This window comes from Nycticebus coucang, chromosome 21, assembly GCF_027406575.1.
Source record: "Nycticebus coucang isolate mNycCou1 chromosome 21, mNycCou1.pri, whole genome shotgun sequence".
In the NCBI taxonomy this organism is placed as follows: domain Eukaryota; kingdom Metazoa; phylum Chordata; class Mammalia; order Primates; family Lorisidae; genus Nycticebus; species Nycticebus coucang.
In genome coordinates, this window is record NC_069800.1 from 5,541,291 (window position 1) to 5,559,908 (window position 18,618).

General features: G+C 39.7%; 1 protein-coding gene and 1 pseudogene across 7 annotated transcripts in view; both read left to right on the forward strand.

The window, feature by feature from the left end:
- Positions 1–18,618, forward strand: part of LOC128574091 (leucine-rich repeat-containing protein 37A2-like) — a 67,670-nt gene that overhangs the window by 33,039 nt on the left and 16,013 nt on the right. For 4 of the 7 annotated variants that reach the window (XM_053574747.1, XM_053574746.1, XM_053574749.1 and 1 more), the window contains 5 exons: positions 24–95; positions 4,385–4,456; positions 5,117–5,197; positions 15,763–15,834; positions 16,557–16,631. In XM_053574747.1, the coding sequence (XP_053430722.1) occupies positions 24–95; positions 4,385–4,456; positions 5,117–5,197; positions 15,763–15,834; positions 16,557–16,631 (372 nt within the window). Of the gene's footprint in view, positions 1–23; positions 96–4,384; positions 4,457–5,116; positions 5,198–11,810; positions 12,156–15,762; positions 15,835–16,556; positions 16,632–17,250; positions 17,602–18,618 lie in introns of those variants that run through there. The other 3 variants (XM_053574748.1, XM_053574751.1, XM_053574753.1) reach the window with 3 other exon arrangements.
- On the forward strand, positions 8,272–9,182 carry LOC128574134 (calcineurin subunit B type 1-like; annotated as a pseudogene).

Genomic DNA, 18,618 nt, shown 5'->3' on the forward strand with positions numbered 1-18,618 from the left:
CAAATAACCTTATCTTTTTTCAGAATTCTCAGTGAAAATCATTTGACCGAATTACATAAAGATTCATTTGAAGGCCTGCTATCCCTCCAGTATTTGTAAGTTAGTTAGTTAATCATATTTATTTATGAGCTTTTAGTGATATGATCTGTAAAGTGAATAAGGGGTTCAAATTAGATAATCTCTAAAACTTCTTTCATCAATAAAATGCTGCAGTTCTCTAAATCCGTGTAGAGTTTTAGCCCATCTCTAGCCCATCTCTGTGCATTTTTAGTTTTAAAAATCATATAGATAAAATACGGATAGAAAAAAACTTTGCTTATAAGGAAAAAGTGGTAATAACATCTGAGCAATTATTGACACCCATTGAACCTTGTTTTATAAGTTTTATATATCATCTGCTTATATTTATATTTAGTCTACACCCCATAGAGCAAATCTAATCCACAGTCTGTTTTTATTTACAGCCTGTAAGTTAAGAATGCTTTTTACATTTTGAAAGGGTCTGTAAAAGAAAAAGAAAGACAAGAATATGCAACAGAGACCATATGTGACCTACAAAGCCTGAAATATTACTATTTAGCCTTCAGGAAAAGGCTAAATTTGGGTGGCGCCTGTGGCTCAAAGGAGTAGAGTGCCAGCCCTAGGTGCTGGAGGTGTGGGTTCAAACCCAGCCCCGGAGAAAAAAATGCAAAAAAAAATAAAAAGAAAAAGAAAGAAAGGAAAAGGATTTGAAAAAGTTGGTTTAGTAGCATGAGAAGAATTAAACTTTAAGTTGTTGCTCAAAGGAAAGGAAAGGAAAATATAGACCATCTACACTAGTTTGAATGCCATTAATCCAGAATTTTTTGATAATTTAATCTGAATTAAATTAACATTTAACTATTAAATAAGCAGATGAATTATAAAGAATAAATATATTTAAAAATATAAAATATTAAAGAATATTAAATATTTAATATAAGAACATTATATTAAAATCATATAGATATGATTTAATTTAATCATATAGTAAATATATATATTTAAGAGAATAGGCTGGCAGTGAGGATTTCATAGCAGAAATTACTATATTCTTATTGAAAATAGTTGTTTAAGGACAGGTGCAGTGGCTCCCACCTGTAATCCTAGCACTCTGGGAGTCCAGGGTAGGAGGATCCCTTGAGCTCATGTGTTCGAGTGCAGCCTAATTGAGAGTGAGACCCTGAATCTACTAAAAATTAGAAAAATTATCCAAACATTATGGTGGGTGCTCATAGTCCCAGCTACTCGGGAGGCTGAGGTAGGAGGATAGCTTGGAGCTCAGGTGTCTGAGGTTGCTGTGAGCTAGGCTGACACCATGGCACTCTGGCCTGATGCAACAGAATGAGACTTTGCCTCAAAAAGAAAAAAAAAGTTGTTTAAATTATGGTTAAATGGTATAGCTAGAAATGTTTACAATGAATAAGCATATTACCAATGCTCCTAATTCTTCCCAAATTACAAAATGAAAATTTCTCCTGCCTTATTGCCAAGGAGGGAATACTTGCATAGTATTTATTTCTAAAGATTAATGATGTACACACTAATTTTTTTTTTTTTTTTTTGTAGAGACAGAGTCTCACTGTACCGCCCTCGGGTGGAGTGCCGTGGCGTCACATGGCTCAAAGCAACCTCTTACTCTTGGGCTTACGCGCTTCTCTTGCCTCAGCCTCCCGAGCAGCTGAGACTACAGGCGCCCGCCACAACGCCCAGCTATTTTTTCTTTTTGTTGCAGTTTGGCCGGGGCCAGGTTTGAACCCGCCAATAAATACTTGCATAGTATTTATTTCTAAGAAGATACTATATCCCTTGCTATGAAAGTCTGAGTTTTATCTTTTTCCCACGGCAAAGAAGTGTGGTCAAGAAGTGTGTACATCGGGCGGCGCCTGTGGCTCAGTGAGTAGGGCGCCGGCCCCATATGCCACGGGTGGCGGGTTCAAACCTGGCCCCGGCCAAACTGCAACAAAAAGAAAAAATAGCCGGGCGTTGTGGCTGGCGCCTGTAGTCCCAGCTGCTCAGGAGGCTGAGGCAAGAGAATCGCGTAAGCCCAAGAGTTAGAGGTTGCTTTGAGCCGTGTGATGCCACGGCACTCCACCCGAGGGCGGTACAGTGAGACTCTGTCTCTACAAAAAAAAAAAAAAAATAGTGTGTACATCATTAATCTTTATTAAGCTCACTAATGTTGCTCTTTAGCAAATAGATTCTTCTTTCAAATGTAGAAAACTTAAGGGAAGTAGGTACATGACACTAAAAATAGTCCTTTGAATGATCTAACCTTCTAGGCCTTAAAGGCATGACCACTTTGGTACTGGTCTTCTTAGGCACCTCTGCCACATTTCGGAAAAAAAGTAAATGACGTAATTGCTCAATGGAGTAGGCCCTTCCTTACTTCCACAATGAAATATGCATATTTTGTAAGCTAATCTTTCATGTTAGGATATATTCTCATTCATTTAAAAAATGCCAACCAATTAAAAAAACAAAGAGAATATGCCAACCACTTTGCCTAATATTAGAGTCAGAGAGATGAGTAAGACAGGATTCCTACCCTTCTAAGAACTTAACATTTCACAGGGGAAACAAACATGTAAGCATCAACCATAACGCCACAAGCACTAAGAGGATGACAAAGGGCTGGTTGCAAAGGCCCAGAAGAAGGATACAAAGTAATAAAATTGCATTTCTTTTAAAATAGTTTTTTTTCTTCTTCTCCTCGTTCTCAGCTTTTCACTCATTTTATAAATACAGTAGAACCTCCATGGTTGACCATCTCCATAATTTTACCTCATTTTCACAGACCAGACATGCGCCACATGTGCTCAGTGGAAGTTCCTTATGCCGACCACCACTGTATGTTGCCTGGTTTGTTATAGTCCAGTAAGTGATCAGCTTAGAGAGGTTCTACTGTATTCTCATGTGTCAATTTTAAACACAGTGGGCTTGCAGATGAGCAAGACCTAATCCCTGCTTTCAAGGAGTTTATACTTAAAAGAAATGGGAGCAAAAATAACTACATTGAAAAGAAGACATAGCTATGGGCACTAAGAGGGACAAACTGCTTCTGGAGCACAGAAGGAGGAGAAAAGACTTGAGTTTGGATCAGAGAAGATGTTCCTAGAGCAATGCTGCTAGAACAGGATCTATCAGAAGGACATCAGATATCCTTAGACAGATTTCCTGGGACAGATTTGGGGGGAAATAGTCTAAACTTGGAAAAGGGAAATGGTAGAAAGGCAAAATACAGCAAAGTATTTGAGGAATGCTTTGAGTACCTGTAGAGTGCAAGGAGAGAGAGTAGGAGACTGGAGCCAGACTTTCTAGGGCTTTGAATGCCAAGCAAAAGCCATCACAGGGAACCATGCTATACCACCATGCTTTACGCCCATCTTAAGTCTGCACCACAAGCACTTGGAGGTCTTGTTAGGCCTTGGTTATGGACTACAACTCCACAGCTACTGATTCAGTCAGTTTAGAGTAAGGCCAAGGATTTGCATCTTTCATAAATTCCTATATGCTGGTCTTTGAGAATCACTTCTGGAGAGTTCATCTGGTCAATTGTGTGCAGGATAGTTTAGAACAATGGTTCTCAACCTTCCTCATGCCGCGGCCCTTTAATACACAGTTCCTGTGGGTCGCGACCCACAGGTTGAAAACCACTGGTTTAGAAGGAAGAGATACCAGTCAGAACAGAGTGACAACAGCCAGGTGAAGAGCGAGGGATAAACTGGAGTCAAGAGAAATAGTCAACTATAGTTAAGGGGTGTTTTCAAATAAAAATCCAGTTCCGTGTTGCCTTTTGGTACGTCCCATCACTGTACCACCGAAAAAACTGCTTTCATGGAATATTAAGGCAATATAAAACCAAAATGAATTTCTATTAATATGGTATAATTCTGAATTAGTTCAAAGTTATGTATTAATTAGAAGGGTAACTTCCTTTCAAAGGATGTGAAGGGATAGCTTTTATCTCTTTTGGTATTGAACTAGCTTAGAAAAACAGAATTAAACCAGAAAGGTGTAAAATGTGAGGTTATTCCTTTTCATATTAGAAATTATATAGAAAAATAAAAACTTGAAGCTTCTAATCTAGAATTTGATGAGGCTACAAAAGGTTGTTTAATCAAGTCTCCTGCTGCCCAGGGAAAGATTACATCCAAAATCTTTTAAGATCTACAGTTGCATATTTTATTGGTGAAAATCATGAAATACAGGGAGCATTAGGAGGCTATGAAAGTTCAAATACAAGTCCAAAAGTTTAGAATGTAGACAAAAGCTACATATTCATTATTATCATTCTAAACTCTACTAGTTGTTCCTACTAATTTGGTATCGAATCAAGGCAATGTCTTCCTTTCACTTTTTCTAGAGATTTATCCTGCAACAAAATCCAATTTATTGAAAGAGGTACCTTTGAATCACTACCATTTCTGCAGTATGTGTAAGTTACAAATAGAACTTCATTACATTTGGAACTTTTATTAAGCTTATAAACCCTCTGCTATTCATTTTGAAATATGATTAAAATTTTACTAGTAGAAAGTTACTAAAATTATATAGCAAATTCATTTAATCTCTAGCAAAGATTAGTGTGAGAATTATTACACAGATCAGAGGGGATCATAATAGAACAATGGTCTCAACTAGTGGGATTTTGTACCCAGACGACATTTGGCAATGCCTGGAGACATTTTCAGTTGTCACAACTGTGGGTATGTTACTGACACCTGGTGGGCAGAAGCCAGGAATGTTGTTGACCTACAATGTACAGGACAAATCCCCCAAAGAATTATACAGCTAATATATCAATAGCACTGAAGTTGCAAAACTCTGTCGTAGAGAAATAAAGATCTCTTAACACAAGTATTGGCTGAGCATTCACTGGTTTGTATCTACACATTGCATGTATAGTAAATATGAAAGTATAAATCATGAGCCAATATCTTCTACAGCAAAATTTCCTTCATGTACGGAGAAAGTACTGAGGTTATGTTTTTGTCATATATAAGTTAGAATCACTGCCAAATGATAAATGCTCTGAAAGAATATCTTTTCTTCTTTATCGGCTTATGTCTTTCCTTTTTCTTGTTGTTTTTTGTAGAAATCTTGGTTGCAATTTAATCACTGAACTGAGCTTCGGAACGTTTCAGGCGTGGCATGGAATGCAATTTTTACACAAGGTGTAAGTTAAATAGATGAACACATAAAAAGCTATGTGTAAAAGCATCATTCAGTTATCAGTTAACTAGGTATAAGCTCATTATGAACTCTGAATAGCATATCTTAAGATCTATCCAATTTTTCTGTTTTAATTTTTTTTAAAGTTATATTTATATTTCAGAGAAAGGATCCATCCATTTTTTTCAGGTGAGGAAACTAAGGGACAAAGGGGCCAGGAGACTTGTGTAACTTCCATATGACATGCTCTGCTTTCCCTAGAAATGATCTTTGGTATGGGTGATAAAAGATGTCAAGCAAGTAATGCTCAAATTAGCATTGTCTTGGGAGCCCTAGCAATGCTGCTTTGATATGTGAATTGTCCTTGAAATCCTACGTTTGAATATAACTTTGATTCCTACTCATGTACAGTTTCTAACCGCTGAAATGTATACAGCATACAGCCACAAAGAAGGAAGCGTAACACAAAGTCCTCCAGGGTGCAAAAGGGGAAGGATGTTTTCTCGGCGTCAGTTTCTTTTAGTTTTCTATTTATTTATTTATTTATTTTTGGTAGAGACAGAGTCTTACTTTATTGCCCTCGGTAGAGTGCTGTGGCGTCACACTGCTCACAGCAACCTCCAACTCCTGAGTTTAGGTGATTGTCTTGCCTCAGCCTCCCAAGTACCTGAGTCGACAGGCCCACGCCACAACGCCTGGCTCTTTATTTTTGTTGCAGTTTGGCCGGGGCTGGGTTTGAACCCGCCACCCTTGGTGTATGGGGCCCGTGCCCTATGCACTGAGCCACTGGTGCCACCCAGAGTCAGTTTCTTTTAAATGGTAAACCAGGGTGGCACCTGTGGCTCAAAGGAGTAGGGCGCCGTCCCCATATGCTGGAGGTGGCGGGTTCAAACCCAGCCCCCGGCCAAAAAAATAATAATAATAATAAATAAATGGTAAAGCAGAAAGAATTCCAGAAAATCTGCCATAGGGCACTTCTCTCCCTGTCACACCAAACCTTATTTTTTCTTAAAAATACATACCTATGAAGAATGATCTGTGGGCATCTTTGCACTGTGGGGGAAAATGGTGTTCATGTTAAGCTATAGTGCAAAAAATGTTCAGAAAGAAAATACATTACTTTAGCCTAATTCCACATACTTGCTTTCCTGACAACCCTTCAACAAGTAATGTAGAGGGGCCAGGCACAGTAGCTCACAACTGTAGTCCTCGCACTCTAGGAGGCTGAGGCAGGTGGATTTCTTGAGCTCAGGAGTCTGAGACTAGCTTGAGCAAGAATGAGACCCTCTCTCCAAAAAAGAAAAAAATAGCAAGGTGTTGTGGTGGACACCTGTAGTCCCAGCTACTTGGGAGGCTGAGGAAAGAGGATCACTTGAGACCAAGTATTTGAGGTTGCTATGAGCTGTCTTGCTATGGCACTCTACAAAGGGCAACAAAGCAAGACTTTGTCTCAAAAAAAAAAAAAAAACTATGTAGGTTTTATTTTCTTTCAGCTCAAAATTCAATAATTTCTCTGTGACACAAGCAGATCATGGTAGGTATATATGATCTATGGCCTGAAGGAAATTTTAGACTCAAGGTGAAGATCCTCTTCTAAACTTGACTTTGGAAAAGACTGTCCACCTGTCTTGAGGTTTGGAAGTCTAATTTCACGCCATTCATTTTGGGTTAGAGGTAGGGGTTTAGGGTGTGTGTGGAACTGATTAACAGTTTCTACAGAGGCTGGTCTTACAGGGACCTCTTCTCTTCCCTTGTTAATTTACTGATGCCTTGCATAGAGGAAGAACACAAGGGTCTGTTTTTCTTTTGCCCTCACACCAAAGAACCGGATTCATTAGATCCCTCCACCAAGAGATTTAGATGGCATCAGTACGAATGTATTGAACTCACCACCTTCACTGAACATTGTCAACAGAAGAGAAGGCAAACTCTGTAAAATAATTTGAAGAGGTCTATTCTAAGAACTGAATTTGAGGACCATGGCCTGGACCCATGCCCAAGAAACCTTGAGCAAGTGGACTCACTGTGACTGGATTAGTTTGCTTCTATTCAATTCAGGGAGACAGGAATTGCATGTAAAGTCATAAATCAATACAAGGCAGGGTGTAAGTTGGTTTGGCCTAAAAAGGTGGGACATCTGAAAATGGAGGTTTACAGGTTATAGGTGGGTTTTAAAACTCTTTGATTTGTAATTGGTTAAAGAAATGGAGCTTTGTCTAAAGCAGGCGTCCTCAAACTTTTTAAACAGGAGGCCAATTCACTGTCCCTCAGACCGTTGGAGGGCCAGACTATAGTTCAAAAAAAAAAAAACTATGAACAAATTCCTATGCACACTGCGCAAATTTTATTTTGAAGTAAAAATACAAAACAGGAACAAATACAATCACATGGCCTCATGTGGCCCGCGGGCCGCAGTTTGAGGACCCTGGGGCTAAAGGCTTGGGATCCTTTAAGTTAAGGACATCTGTTAATTAGAGACAACACATCTGACAGATACCTAGACTCCAGTGAACTGTTAAGTAAGCAGAGGACCAACAGGTTTGTCTTCTATAGCCTCAGGCCTGTTAATGAGTCTCCCAGAAGGGAGGGGGCTTGATGAGGCATTTCTGACTTCCGCTCTTAGGGCTAGCAACTCAGCCCTTTGGCCAAGAGGGGGGTCCAATTAGTCAGCTGGAGGGGGGAGCCTTAAGATTTTATTTTTAGTTATTATTATTATTTTTTTTTTTTGAGACAGAATCTTACTTTGTCGCCCCTTGGTAGAGTGCTGTGGTGTCATCTCATCTCCGCTTACACCTTTCACTGGCAATGAATAGAACAAAGTAAGAGTTTGACCATCGATGCTGCCTCTGGCGGATCTTGGCCAAAAGGGGAGTTGTGAACTAAAATAAAATCTTACAAACCACAGCTCCTTAGAAGGCCTCACCTGCCGCAGCCGAGCCAGCACGCAGGTTCTGGATGAACGGAGCTCCCGGAAGCCCCGCCCCCGCCGCCGGCCGCGCGCGCCCCCCACCTCCGCCCGGCGCGCTGCTACGCTCGGCCCTCCCCTCCCTCTCCCGCCCTCCGCCTTTGTCGCGCCTGAGGTTGCGGGTCAGCAAGAGCCTCCAGCGTGAGCGTGCGGCTGCAGCCCCGGGCCACCCAGCCCTCTGCCCCTCTTTTCTGCCTGTCTGCCTCTCCTCCCTGTCGCCGTCTCTTCCTCCCGCGCTCTCGTCTGTGAATCTCGACCTTAATTTCTTCCACCCCACCCTTCCCGGTCCCTCGCGTGCCCAATCACCAGGCCGCGTGGGCCCTGCAACGCCTCCTCCCCTCCCCAAACGCCACCCCCTCCCCGCAGGTGACACGGGGCCGCAGCTGGGCCTCCTTGGCCTGGAGCCCGTCTCAGCGCCGACACTTCTCCACTCCAGCGAGCCTCCGACCCGCCGAGCAAAATGGGAAATGAGGCAAGTCATCCTTTGGAAATGTGCTCAAACTTTGGTGCAGATGAAATTAAAACGTTAGGAAAAAGATTTAAGAAGCTTGATTTGGACAGTTTTGGTTCTTTGAGTGTGGAAGAGTTCATATCTCTGCCTGAGTTACAACAGAATTCTTTAGTACAGCGAGTAATAGATAGATTCGACACAGATGGGAATGGAGAAGTAGATTTCAAAGAATTCATCGAGGGAGTCTCTCAGTTCAGTGTCAAAGGAGATAAGGAGCAGAAGTTAAGGTTTGCTTTTCCTATCTATGACATGGATAAGGATGGCTAGATTTCCAATGGGGAACTCTTCCAGGTGTTGAAGATGATGGTGGGGAGCAATCTGAAAGATACACAGTTACAGCAAATCGTAGACAAAACCATAATAAATGCAGATAAGGATGGAGATGGAAGAATATCCTTTGAAGAATTCTGTGCTGTTGTAGGTGGCCTAGACATCCACAAAAAGATGGTGGTAGATGTGTGGCTCTTTTTAAAGAGTACCGCCCAACACTTCTGCTTTCTTATCCATCTCTGAAGATCTGCTCAAGATGCCCAGCAATGCTCTCTGTGTATTCAAATGGAAGCATTTTTCTCTCTGAAGCCACGTTTTCCAACATGAGCCTCATGAAGCCAACCAAGTGTTATTGAACTCTTACTCTCTGAATAACTCAGTGTAGCACTTTAAAGTCTGAAGAACAGCAACATGAAAAGAGCATATCAGTGTGGTGGAGAAAGGGAAAGGGTTGGGTTTTTAATTTATTTTTCTTCATGTTTATAACAAAGTATATATACATATGTAAATATTTATATGTGATATACGTAGCTTTCTATGTATGTAGTAGGTTGGCTTTAATATACTTTGATTCAGAAACAAAATAGAGTAAAAGTGTCAAGCAGAACATAAAACATCCTTACTTTTATTTCTCACAGTTTTTTTTTGTTTGTTTGTTTATGTTTTTATTTCACACAGTTTTATATATAGATAGGAGATTGTACAATTTGAGCCCGGTGTTAGGCCAGCTGTTTTCCTTTTCCTGTGCTTTCTCCTTTGAGAGATTGACAAAGCATTTGTTAATGTCTTATTATTTACCTTAATTACATTTTTGTAACAAAGGAGTCTGTAACTTTATTTATACTTAAGAATATATTTCCAGGGACTACGTCTCACTGCTGAGCAGCTTTTAATATGCCTCTCCTTGAGGAGAAAGTATAGTTCAGCGCTACTGCCAAGAGCTAGTTCTTGTGTGCACGTGATAACTGCACAGTGCTTATGGCTGCTTCATTCTGTTACTTTACAACTAGGAGCCATTGCATTTATTGAATGTCCCTGAGTAAGTGTAAGTTACCAGTTGTGATTTTATACATAAAGGCCAGAAGCTAGCTTAGGCAGTCATGATTTATTATATGCATTACTTACTGAAGAATACCTGAAATAATCGTGTAACTGCTTTGGATATCCATCTGTTTCAGTAAATGGATAATTTGTCATTAAACTTGTGTTTGAACCATGAATTTCCCTTTATGTTTCAAAAGACTTGCAGCAAATAAAAGCTGGGAACATTTAATGTGCATATATGTACTAAACACCCATATATATTTGTGATTAAAATGGGAGAAATCTTGCTAATTATATGTCACAGAAGAGCAAAATTCTATTCAAATTTGTACCTCTCTTTACTGTAAGGCATAGAGAATGCATAATGGTTTTCCTTGATTTGCCCATATAATTGGTAATGGGTAATAACTTAATAGATGTGTGTGATATAAAAGTAGTATATCCTGTTCTACCACTTGATGTTATCCCTTCCCTTTTCTGCAAAGGTACGATTGGCTGAAAGAAAAACATTTTGGTTAGCTTTGTATGACAGTATTTCCTGATATAGTTATTCTATAAAAATTGGTTTTATAATCATGAGTGGAAAAGGGCAGGTTGAACGAGTTGACTGAATTTTTTTTTTTTTTTTGGTAGAGATAGAGTCTCACTTTATCACCCTGGTAGAGTGCCGTGGCGTCACATAGCTCACAGCAACCTCCAACTCCTGGGCTTAAGCGATTCTTTTGCCTCAGCCTCCCAAGTAGCTGGGACTATAGGCACCCAACACAATGCCTGGCTATTTTTTTTTGTTATTGCAGTTTGGCCCAGTTTGGCTGGGGCCAGGTTTGAACCCGCCACCCTCGCCATATGGGGCGGGCGCCCTACCAGCTGAGGCACAGGCGCCGCCCAGAGGTGACTGAATCTTAAGCTGAGTGCACCTCCTGCCTTGGCTGTTCCTTCAACTGAGTGCTGCACATCATGGGCTCTGCCTGTGAGAGAAAAATCCCGGTGCTTGGTGTCCCTGCATGACATGGAATTTTGCATGTAGATCAATTTAAAATGTACCTCTTGTTTACATAATTTGCATAATTTTAAAAGACAATGTTGCCAAACTTTTGAAATGTTAATATTCAAACTGAAAATCTCCACTTCATGTAACATCTTCCTCTGCTTTATAATCCCAGCCAGGGTTTAATCTGTTCCAGTGTCAACTGCCATGTGCTCTGCTTCAAGGGGGAACCTAGTCTTTTGTGAATTTTTTGTACGTTAGTATTTGTTACAAATATTTTAGCAAATGCTTTCTATTTCTCTTACTTGTGCATATCTTGGCTGGCGTTACAGAAAAATAGTGCAGACATTATTTCCTTACTGGGGAATGGGTTTGTTTCCTTTTCTTTCTTTCTTGTTTTAGTTTGTGTGTGGGTTGGGTAGGGGAGGGGTGGTTTATGTTGAATGTTTAGTTTTTCTTCTGCATGGTACATCATGTTGTGGGATCTTTAGAAAAGTTCATACTGTATGAATAAGAAAACAAAATATTTGAAACTTGAAAAAAAAATCTTAAGCCACCACGCCTGGTTTAAGTATTTTATTTTGGTTCACAATTTCTCCCTTTGGCCAAGATCTGTGCCCCCACCCCCACCCCCCGGCTTAAGATTTTATTTTGGTTCACAATTCTTCCCTTTTGGCCAAGATCCACCAGAGGCACCATTGATGGCCAGACTCTTATTTTGTCCCATCCCGAGAGCAGGACTGGATGTTCGGGCCAGGTTTGTTAGAAGGGAAGGGTGACTCACCTGGGCAGTGCAAAAGTCTGTGCTCAGGGGCAGTTAGAGAACTCTTTCAAATACATGGGTGTAGGGTAGCTGGTAGGCAAATTCTACAGCTTGCCAAGAATGTTAGGGTCCTTTGGTGTGAATTTCTGAGGGGGTGTGGGTAACTAGACCCTTTGTGTCTTTGTCTTAGGAGGAAAGGAGGAGGAGGAGGGTGAAGGGTTTGTGTGTGGCTATGTTAGGCTCCAACAGCTGGGATGGTATGGCCCCTGCCCTGGTTCCATCTAGGCCCTTGGTGGGACCCTCATGGCCAAGAGAACTGAAGAGCCAAAAGGACTTACATCCATGAAGTGTTTTAGGCCAGATGGGACTGGAGGTGGACAGGTACTCATGGAGGCTTTTAAACCTTCTAGACAACATGAAGGTAAAAATCAAAATGTTAAAGGCAAGGCTACAAAATTAATTGATCTGTGTTGTGCTATTATATTTTGAGGTTTAGTTGCAGGCTTGTAACAAAAAGGCCAAGGAATTTAGAAACTTAATCACTTAAGCTAAGGAATTTAGAGACTTTTTTTGTGTCACCTTATTTTAGTCTCTTTAGTGATTTGTCCTAAGGTGGCTAATAAATTTCCTGTTACATCTCTTTTTGTATAAACCCCATCCTGAGGACAATTATGCTCAGGATGGATGTTTGGACCACATGGCCCAAAAAGGCAAAGTTTCTCATTTAGCATTTGTTTAGGCTTCTGTGTACCTATCCTTGATCTTGATCTACTTTAATCTATAGAACTAAACGTTTTCCCTATGTCTTTGAACATATTTCAAATAGTTGAATTAAATTCTTGTCTAGTAAGCCCAATATCTTGACTTCCTCAGGGACAGTATCTACTGATTGCCAACCCCCACACCCACCCCTGTGCATGGTTTCTTTGTGTCCCTTATAAATTGTGTTGAAAATTGGATATTTTAAATAATACTACGTATAATGTAACAATTCTAGAAATCAGATCCCTGCCACCAGGGTTTGGTGTGTACTGCTGCTTATTATAGTAGTTATTAATTTATTTAGTAACTTTTTGGAACTAATTTGGTAAAGGCTTGTATTTGTTGTCATGTGTGGCCACTGAAATCTCTACTAGGTTAGGTTAGTCTGCTGATGAATGAACAGAGATTTCCTTAAAAGTCTAGAACCAGTAAGTCTCCGAGATTTTCCCAAGGGGCTTGTGTGCGTGTTAGGGTGTACCTTCAGCACTCAGCAAGATGGTTTTATAGCTCTGCCTTAGCTTTCATTTCCTGCTTTGTGCAGAACCTCAGAATCAGACATGGATGAGAGGTTAGGGACTTCTCTGATGTTTCCTGACCATGCTCACAGTCTTAAATATGTATATGACCTTCCAGATTTCAAGGAATATGACTCATGGTCTTCCAGTTTAACAAGGAAATGTTGGAGTATTTCAGAGTTCCTATGGATATCTCATTCCTAGGCCTTTTCTATTAAGTTTTGTTTGTTTGTTTGTTTTTGAGGCAGAGCCTCAAGCTGTCACCCTGGGTAGAGTGCTGTGGCATCACAGCTCACAGCAACCTCCAGCTGCTGGGCCCAAGCGATTCTCTTGCCTCAGCCTCCCAAGTAGCTGGGACTACAGGCGCCCACCACAACGCCCAGCTATTTTTTGGTTGTAGTTGTCATTCTTGTTTAGCAGGCCCGGGCTGGATTTGAACCCGCCATCTCTGGTGTATGTGGCTGGTGCCTTAGCCGCTTGAGCTGCAGGTGCCAAGCCATCTATTGGTAAAAGGTGCCAACTTTTACCCATCGCCTCATGTAGCTGCCATGTTAAGACACTTCTTATAATTGTCTTCCACAAACACCCTTTTAGGTCAAATAGAAGCAAGCCTTTCCAGGAAGGTCTTCCATGTAACAAACAGGTCAAATAATGACAGTTCATTGGAATTGTGGCTTTGAAAGAGCTCTGGCTCCATTTTGCTCCCTCCTTTTGGTACTAGAGATGTGGGCTACTTTTTGTTGTTGTTGTTGAGTCTCACTTTATTGTCCTTGGTAGAGTGCTGTGGCGTCACACAGCTCACAGCAACCTCCAGCTCCTGGGCTTAGGCGATTCTCATGCCTCAGCCTCCCAAGTAGCTGGGACTACAGGCGCCCACCACAATGCCCAATTGTTTTTTTGTTGCAATTTGGCTGGGGCTGGGTTTGAACCCGTCACCCTCGGTATCTGGGGCTGGTGCCCTGCCCACTGTGCCACAGGTGCCACCCAGATGTGTGCTATTTTTAAGGCTACTACTGAGCTGGGAGCAAAAGATGGTCTAGGGTAAGCTAAAACAACACAAATCTCATTGTTTTTACTGAAATTTAGCCATTTTTCCTGAATAAACACTCCTTGGGTTGCTGCATTGTGACTTTGATTAAATTTCTAGAGTTCTGAAAACATTGATTCTGGACATTTTGGCCATATTTTTGTTGTTGTTGTTGTTGTTGTTTTCATGAAGGGATGAATTTTCAGATGTCTTTACTCCACCATTTTCACTGCTGTCACCTACAACATGGTTTTCTTCCCCTTTTTTTTTTTTGAGACAGAGTCTCACTTTGTTACCCTCAGTAGAGTTCTCTGGCGTCATTGCTCACAGCAACCTCTCGGGCTCAAGCGATTCTCTTGTCTCAGACAAGAGTACTTGCCTCCCGAGTAGCTGGGACTACAGGTGCCCACAACAATGCCAAGCTTTTTTTTTTTTTTTTTAGAGGCAGGGTCTTGCTCTGGCTGAAGCTGGTCTTGAACCTGTGAACCTGTGAGCTCAAGCAATCCACACACCTTGGCCTCCCATAGTGCTAGAATTACAGGTGTGAGCAACCATGCCCAGCCTACAATATGGTTTTAAATCTCTAAAGTCTCCATGGCCATGGGCTAATTAAATATTTAATCACGGGAAGTGATTGGGAAAAGGAGTAGAAAGAGAAATGTCATTCTCAAGAGGTTCTCCCAGATGAATAGATGAAGTTTAGAAAGGTATTTTATATTTAGTTGCCACAGAATTAAGGTTAAAGTAACAGCTATTTTAAACCTTTTTTCTTCAGAGAAGATAAACACAGGCTTTGCAATCAGAACTAACTTTAAATTTCAGCTTTGCTTCTAACTAGCTTAGTGGTCTAGGACAAATTATATAAACTCTCTGTGCCTCGGTTTCCTCATTTATAAAAGATAATATTTACCACGTAAGCTTATTCTGAGGACTAAATGTAAAATGCTGATCACAAACGACCGGCAGCCCAATAGATATTAGCTATATAATTGTTATTTTTATAATGTTCTGCAGAAGTACACTAATAATTGTTGAGTAGAGTTAACCTAAAGGCAGATTTTCTTTTCTCTCTCGCTATTTCTCTCTTTCGCTTTGTTTGTTTGCTTTTAAGAATGGAAAAAAAAATCTGTTCCAGCATTTTGGAATACAAATTTGCATCAAAATTAATTTATTCGTTTTACTGATATTTAAATAAAATGATTTTTTCAACAAACATTGATTAAATATCTAGTAATTTTCAGGCACCATGCCAGGCACAGGTATGACAATGTCACTAAGTTGTGGTCCCCACTCTCGAGGGGCTGACAGTCCAGGAGACTGACGAGTGCCCAGGTGATTACAAGCACAGTAACAAAGGCTGTGATGTGAGTGCAAGTGTGTGACAAGAATTCCCTTCTCTCAGATTTATCCCTTTTTCTTTAGCTCTAAAGCCAAGGATTTGGTCCATTTTTTTCTTAATCAGATAAATTAAACCACGGATTTAAAAAAAATTTCAAAAGATGAAAGACAAACACCTCAGATTATGGAGGGTAACTGGCATAATAAACCTGGGTTGTTCCCAAAGGAAAAGTGCTTGGCAGAGTCTTAGGATAATTTAAGGGAAAAACAGAAAATGTTTTTATTTTTTTACCTACAAGTTTCATACTAAAAAACGACTATAAACTCTTTGTGGAGTTACATGTACATTGAAATACAGGTATTTTTAATTCAATTGCATTTTTCAGAATTCTCAATCGTAATCCTCTGACAACTGTTGAAGATTCATATCTTTATAAATTGCCAGCATTAAAATATCTGTAAGTATTGCGGTCATCTCATGAATCATGAGATTATTTCTGCTGTTATTTTTTATTTTCATCAAAGATTAAGTATGTTGAATTTAGGCTAAAAAGTCATAATTTAAACTTTAACTGGTTATTAAAAAAAGGTTTTTGGCAAAGAAAAGAGATTAAGAATGGATGTGTAATGAATGGGCAAGACAGCCAGCAGGGAAAGAGAACAGCAGTATTGAGGAATGTATATAAATATAATATATATAGATGCATGTAGGAATATCATTTATCCCAGAAAGCAAAAAAGAATAGATGCTTCTATTTTAAAAATAAAAAATAAAGGGCTGTGCCTGTGGCTCAAAGGAGTGGGCGCCAGCCCCATATGCCGGAGGTGGCGGGTTCGAACCCAGCCCAGCCAAAAACTGCAAAAAAAAAAAACACCTCCCCCCTAAAAAAAAAAAAAAAGAAGTAATCCTGAGAGGTGAATCCAATAAGAAAATGGGAAGATAAATGTTAAAAAGTGTATACATTCCATTATTCGATGTCATTAATTTGATGCTGCAAATGAAGATAATTACATTTCTTCAGTAAAAGCTCTGTAATCATCTTCTATGACAAACTCTTGAGCTGGCTTGTTTTATATAGAAACAAAAATTGAAGTGCTGACATGTCCTTGAAATATGTTTTTAAGTACAGAATTTTTCTATTGGGGTTAATATCTTGACTCTTCGGACTTTCTCCTTCAGAGACATGGGAACAACACAAGCCCCACTTACAACAGTCGAGAACATCCTCATGACAACTCTTGAGTTGGAAAAACTGTAAGTTATTTTTTTCTTAGCTTTATTTTCACTTAGTACGTTTTTTAGGTTTATATTTTCTTAAGTCAGTTTTTGTGAGGTATAATTTTTATGCAGTAAAATTCACTCTTTTTAGGTGCACCAACCAATGAATTTTCACAAATGTATAATTATGTAACCACCATCACATTCCCCAAATAGAATGTTTCTGGTGCCCTAAAAAAAGCCTCTCATGTTCCTCTGCAGTCGGTCCCCTCCTCCCACCATCAGCCCCTGGCAACCACAATCTGATTTACATCCCCATACTTTTGCCTTTTCCCGACTGTCTTAGAAATGAAATCAGATGTAGTATGTAACCTTTTGTGTGAAGCTTCTTTCACTTAGCATAATTGTTTTGATATTATATTACTATTCTTGTTGTATCTGTCAGTGCAGTTAGTTCTCTCCTCATTCACAGCTTCAACCAAGCACAGATGGTAAATATTTGGTGTGGGCTGGGCGGGTGGGGGAGAGAATAAACTATAAAAAATAATATGTGTTAAAATACAGTATAGCAACAATGTACATGACCTTTACACTGTATTACATAATATTCTAAGAGTAATCTAGAGATGATTTCAAGTATACTAGAGATTATATGCAAATATTATAGCATTCACAGATTTTGGTATCTGCAGAGTCCTGGAACCAGTTCCCCACAGATAGCAAGGGACAGTGTCGTATGGCTATATCAGCTTATCCTTTCACCAATTTATGAACAATTGGGTTGTTTTCATTTTTTTGGCAATTATGAAAACTGCTAAGAACACTCATACTCATGTCTTTGTGTGAACATACGTTTTCATTTCTTTCAGGTAAGTACCTAGGGTGGGACTACTGTATCACATCCTAAGTACATATTTAACTTTTTAAGAAACTGCTAACTTCTTTCCTAAAGCGGCTGTACTATTTTGTATTCCCACCAGCAATGTGAAAGTTGCAGTTGCTACAGGTATTCAGCGGATCCTTATTTCAGTTTTCTTGAAAAATCTACTAGTAGATGTATAGTGGAATCTCATTGTGGTTTTAATTTGCATTTCTGTAATAGTTAATGCTGTTGAATATCTATTCATGTGTAAATATCTTCTGTACTGAATTATCTGTTCAAATCCGATCCTGTAGTTTAATTGATATTTATCTTCTTGTTCAGTTTTAAGAGTACTTTTTATACTCTAGATACAAGTCTTTCAGGTATGTGTTTAGTAACTATCTTTTCTCTTTTCTCAGGTTGTGGTTTGTCTTTTCATTCTTTTTAAATTTTATGTATGTGTGTATGTATGTATGAATGTATTTATTTATTTTTTGAGACAGGAGTCTCACACTGTCACCCTGGGTTGATTGCCATGGTGTTATAAATCATAGCAACCTCAAACTCCTGGGCTCAAAACCAGAAAACTGAAATATAAGGATCTGCTGATCCTTTTGCCTCAGCCTCCCAAGTAGCTTTGTACCCACCACCATACCCACCTACTTTTTCCACTTTTAGTAAAGACGGGATCTTGCTCTTGCCCAAGCTGGTTTTAAACTCCTGAGCTCAAGGGATCCACTCACCTTGTCCTCCCAGAGTGCTAGGATTACAGGCGTGAGCCACTGTGCCTGGCCTGTCTTTTCATGCTGTTAAAAGTATTTGAGCCCAGGTTTTGTAATTTGTAATTTGAGGTTACAGCACAGGTTTTGTAATTTGTAATTTGAGGTTACGGCAAGCTATAAAGATGCCACCACACACTAGCCTGTGTGAGTGAGACCCTGTCTCAAAAAGAAAAATAAAGGAAGAAAAGGAAAGAAAACCGTAGGTGTTGTTTAGTTTCCAAATATTTGGCGATTTTTCAGATCTTTCTGTTGGTTTCTAATTTAATTTCATTATGATCAGAGAACACATATTGAATGACTTCAATTCTTTTGAATTTATTCAAATTTGTTTTATGGCCCAGAATATTGTTGCATAGCTCATTGATGCTCTATTCATGTT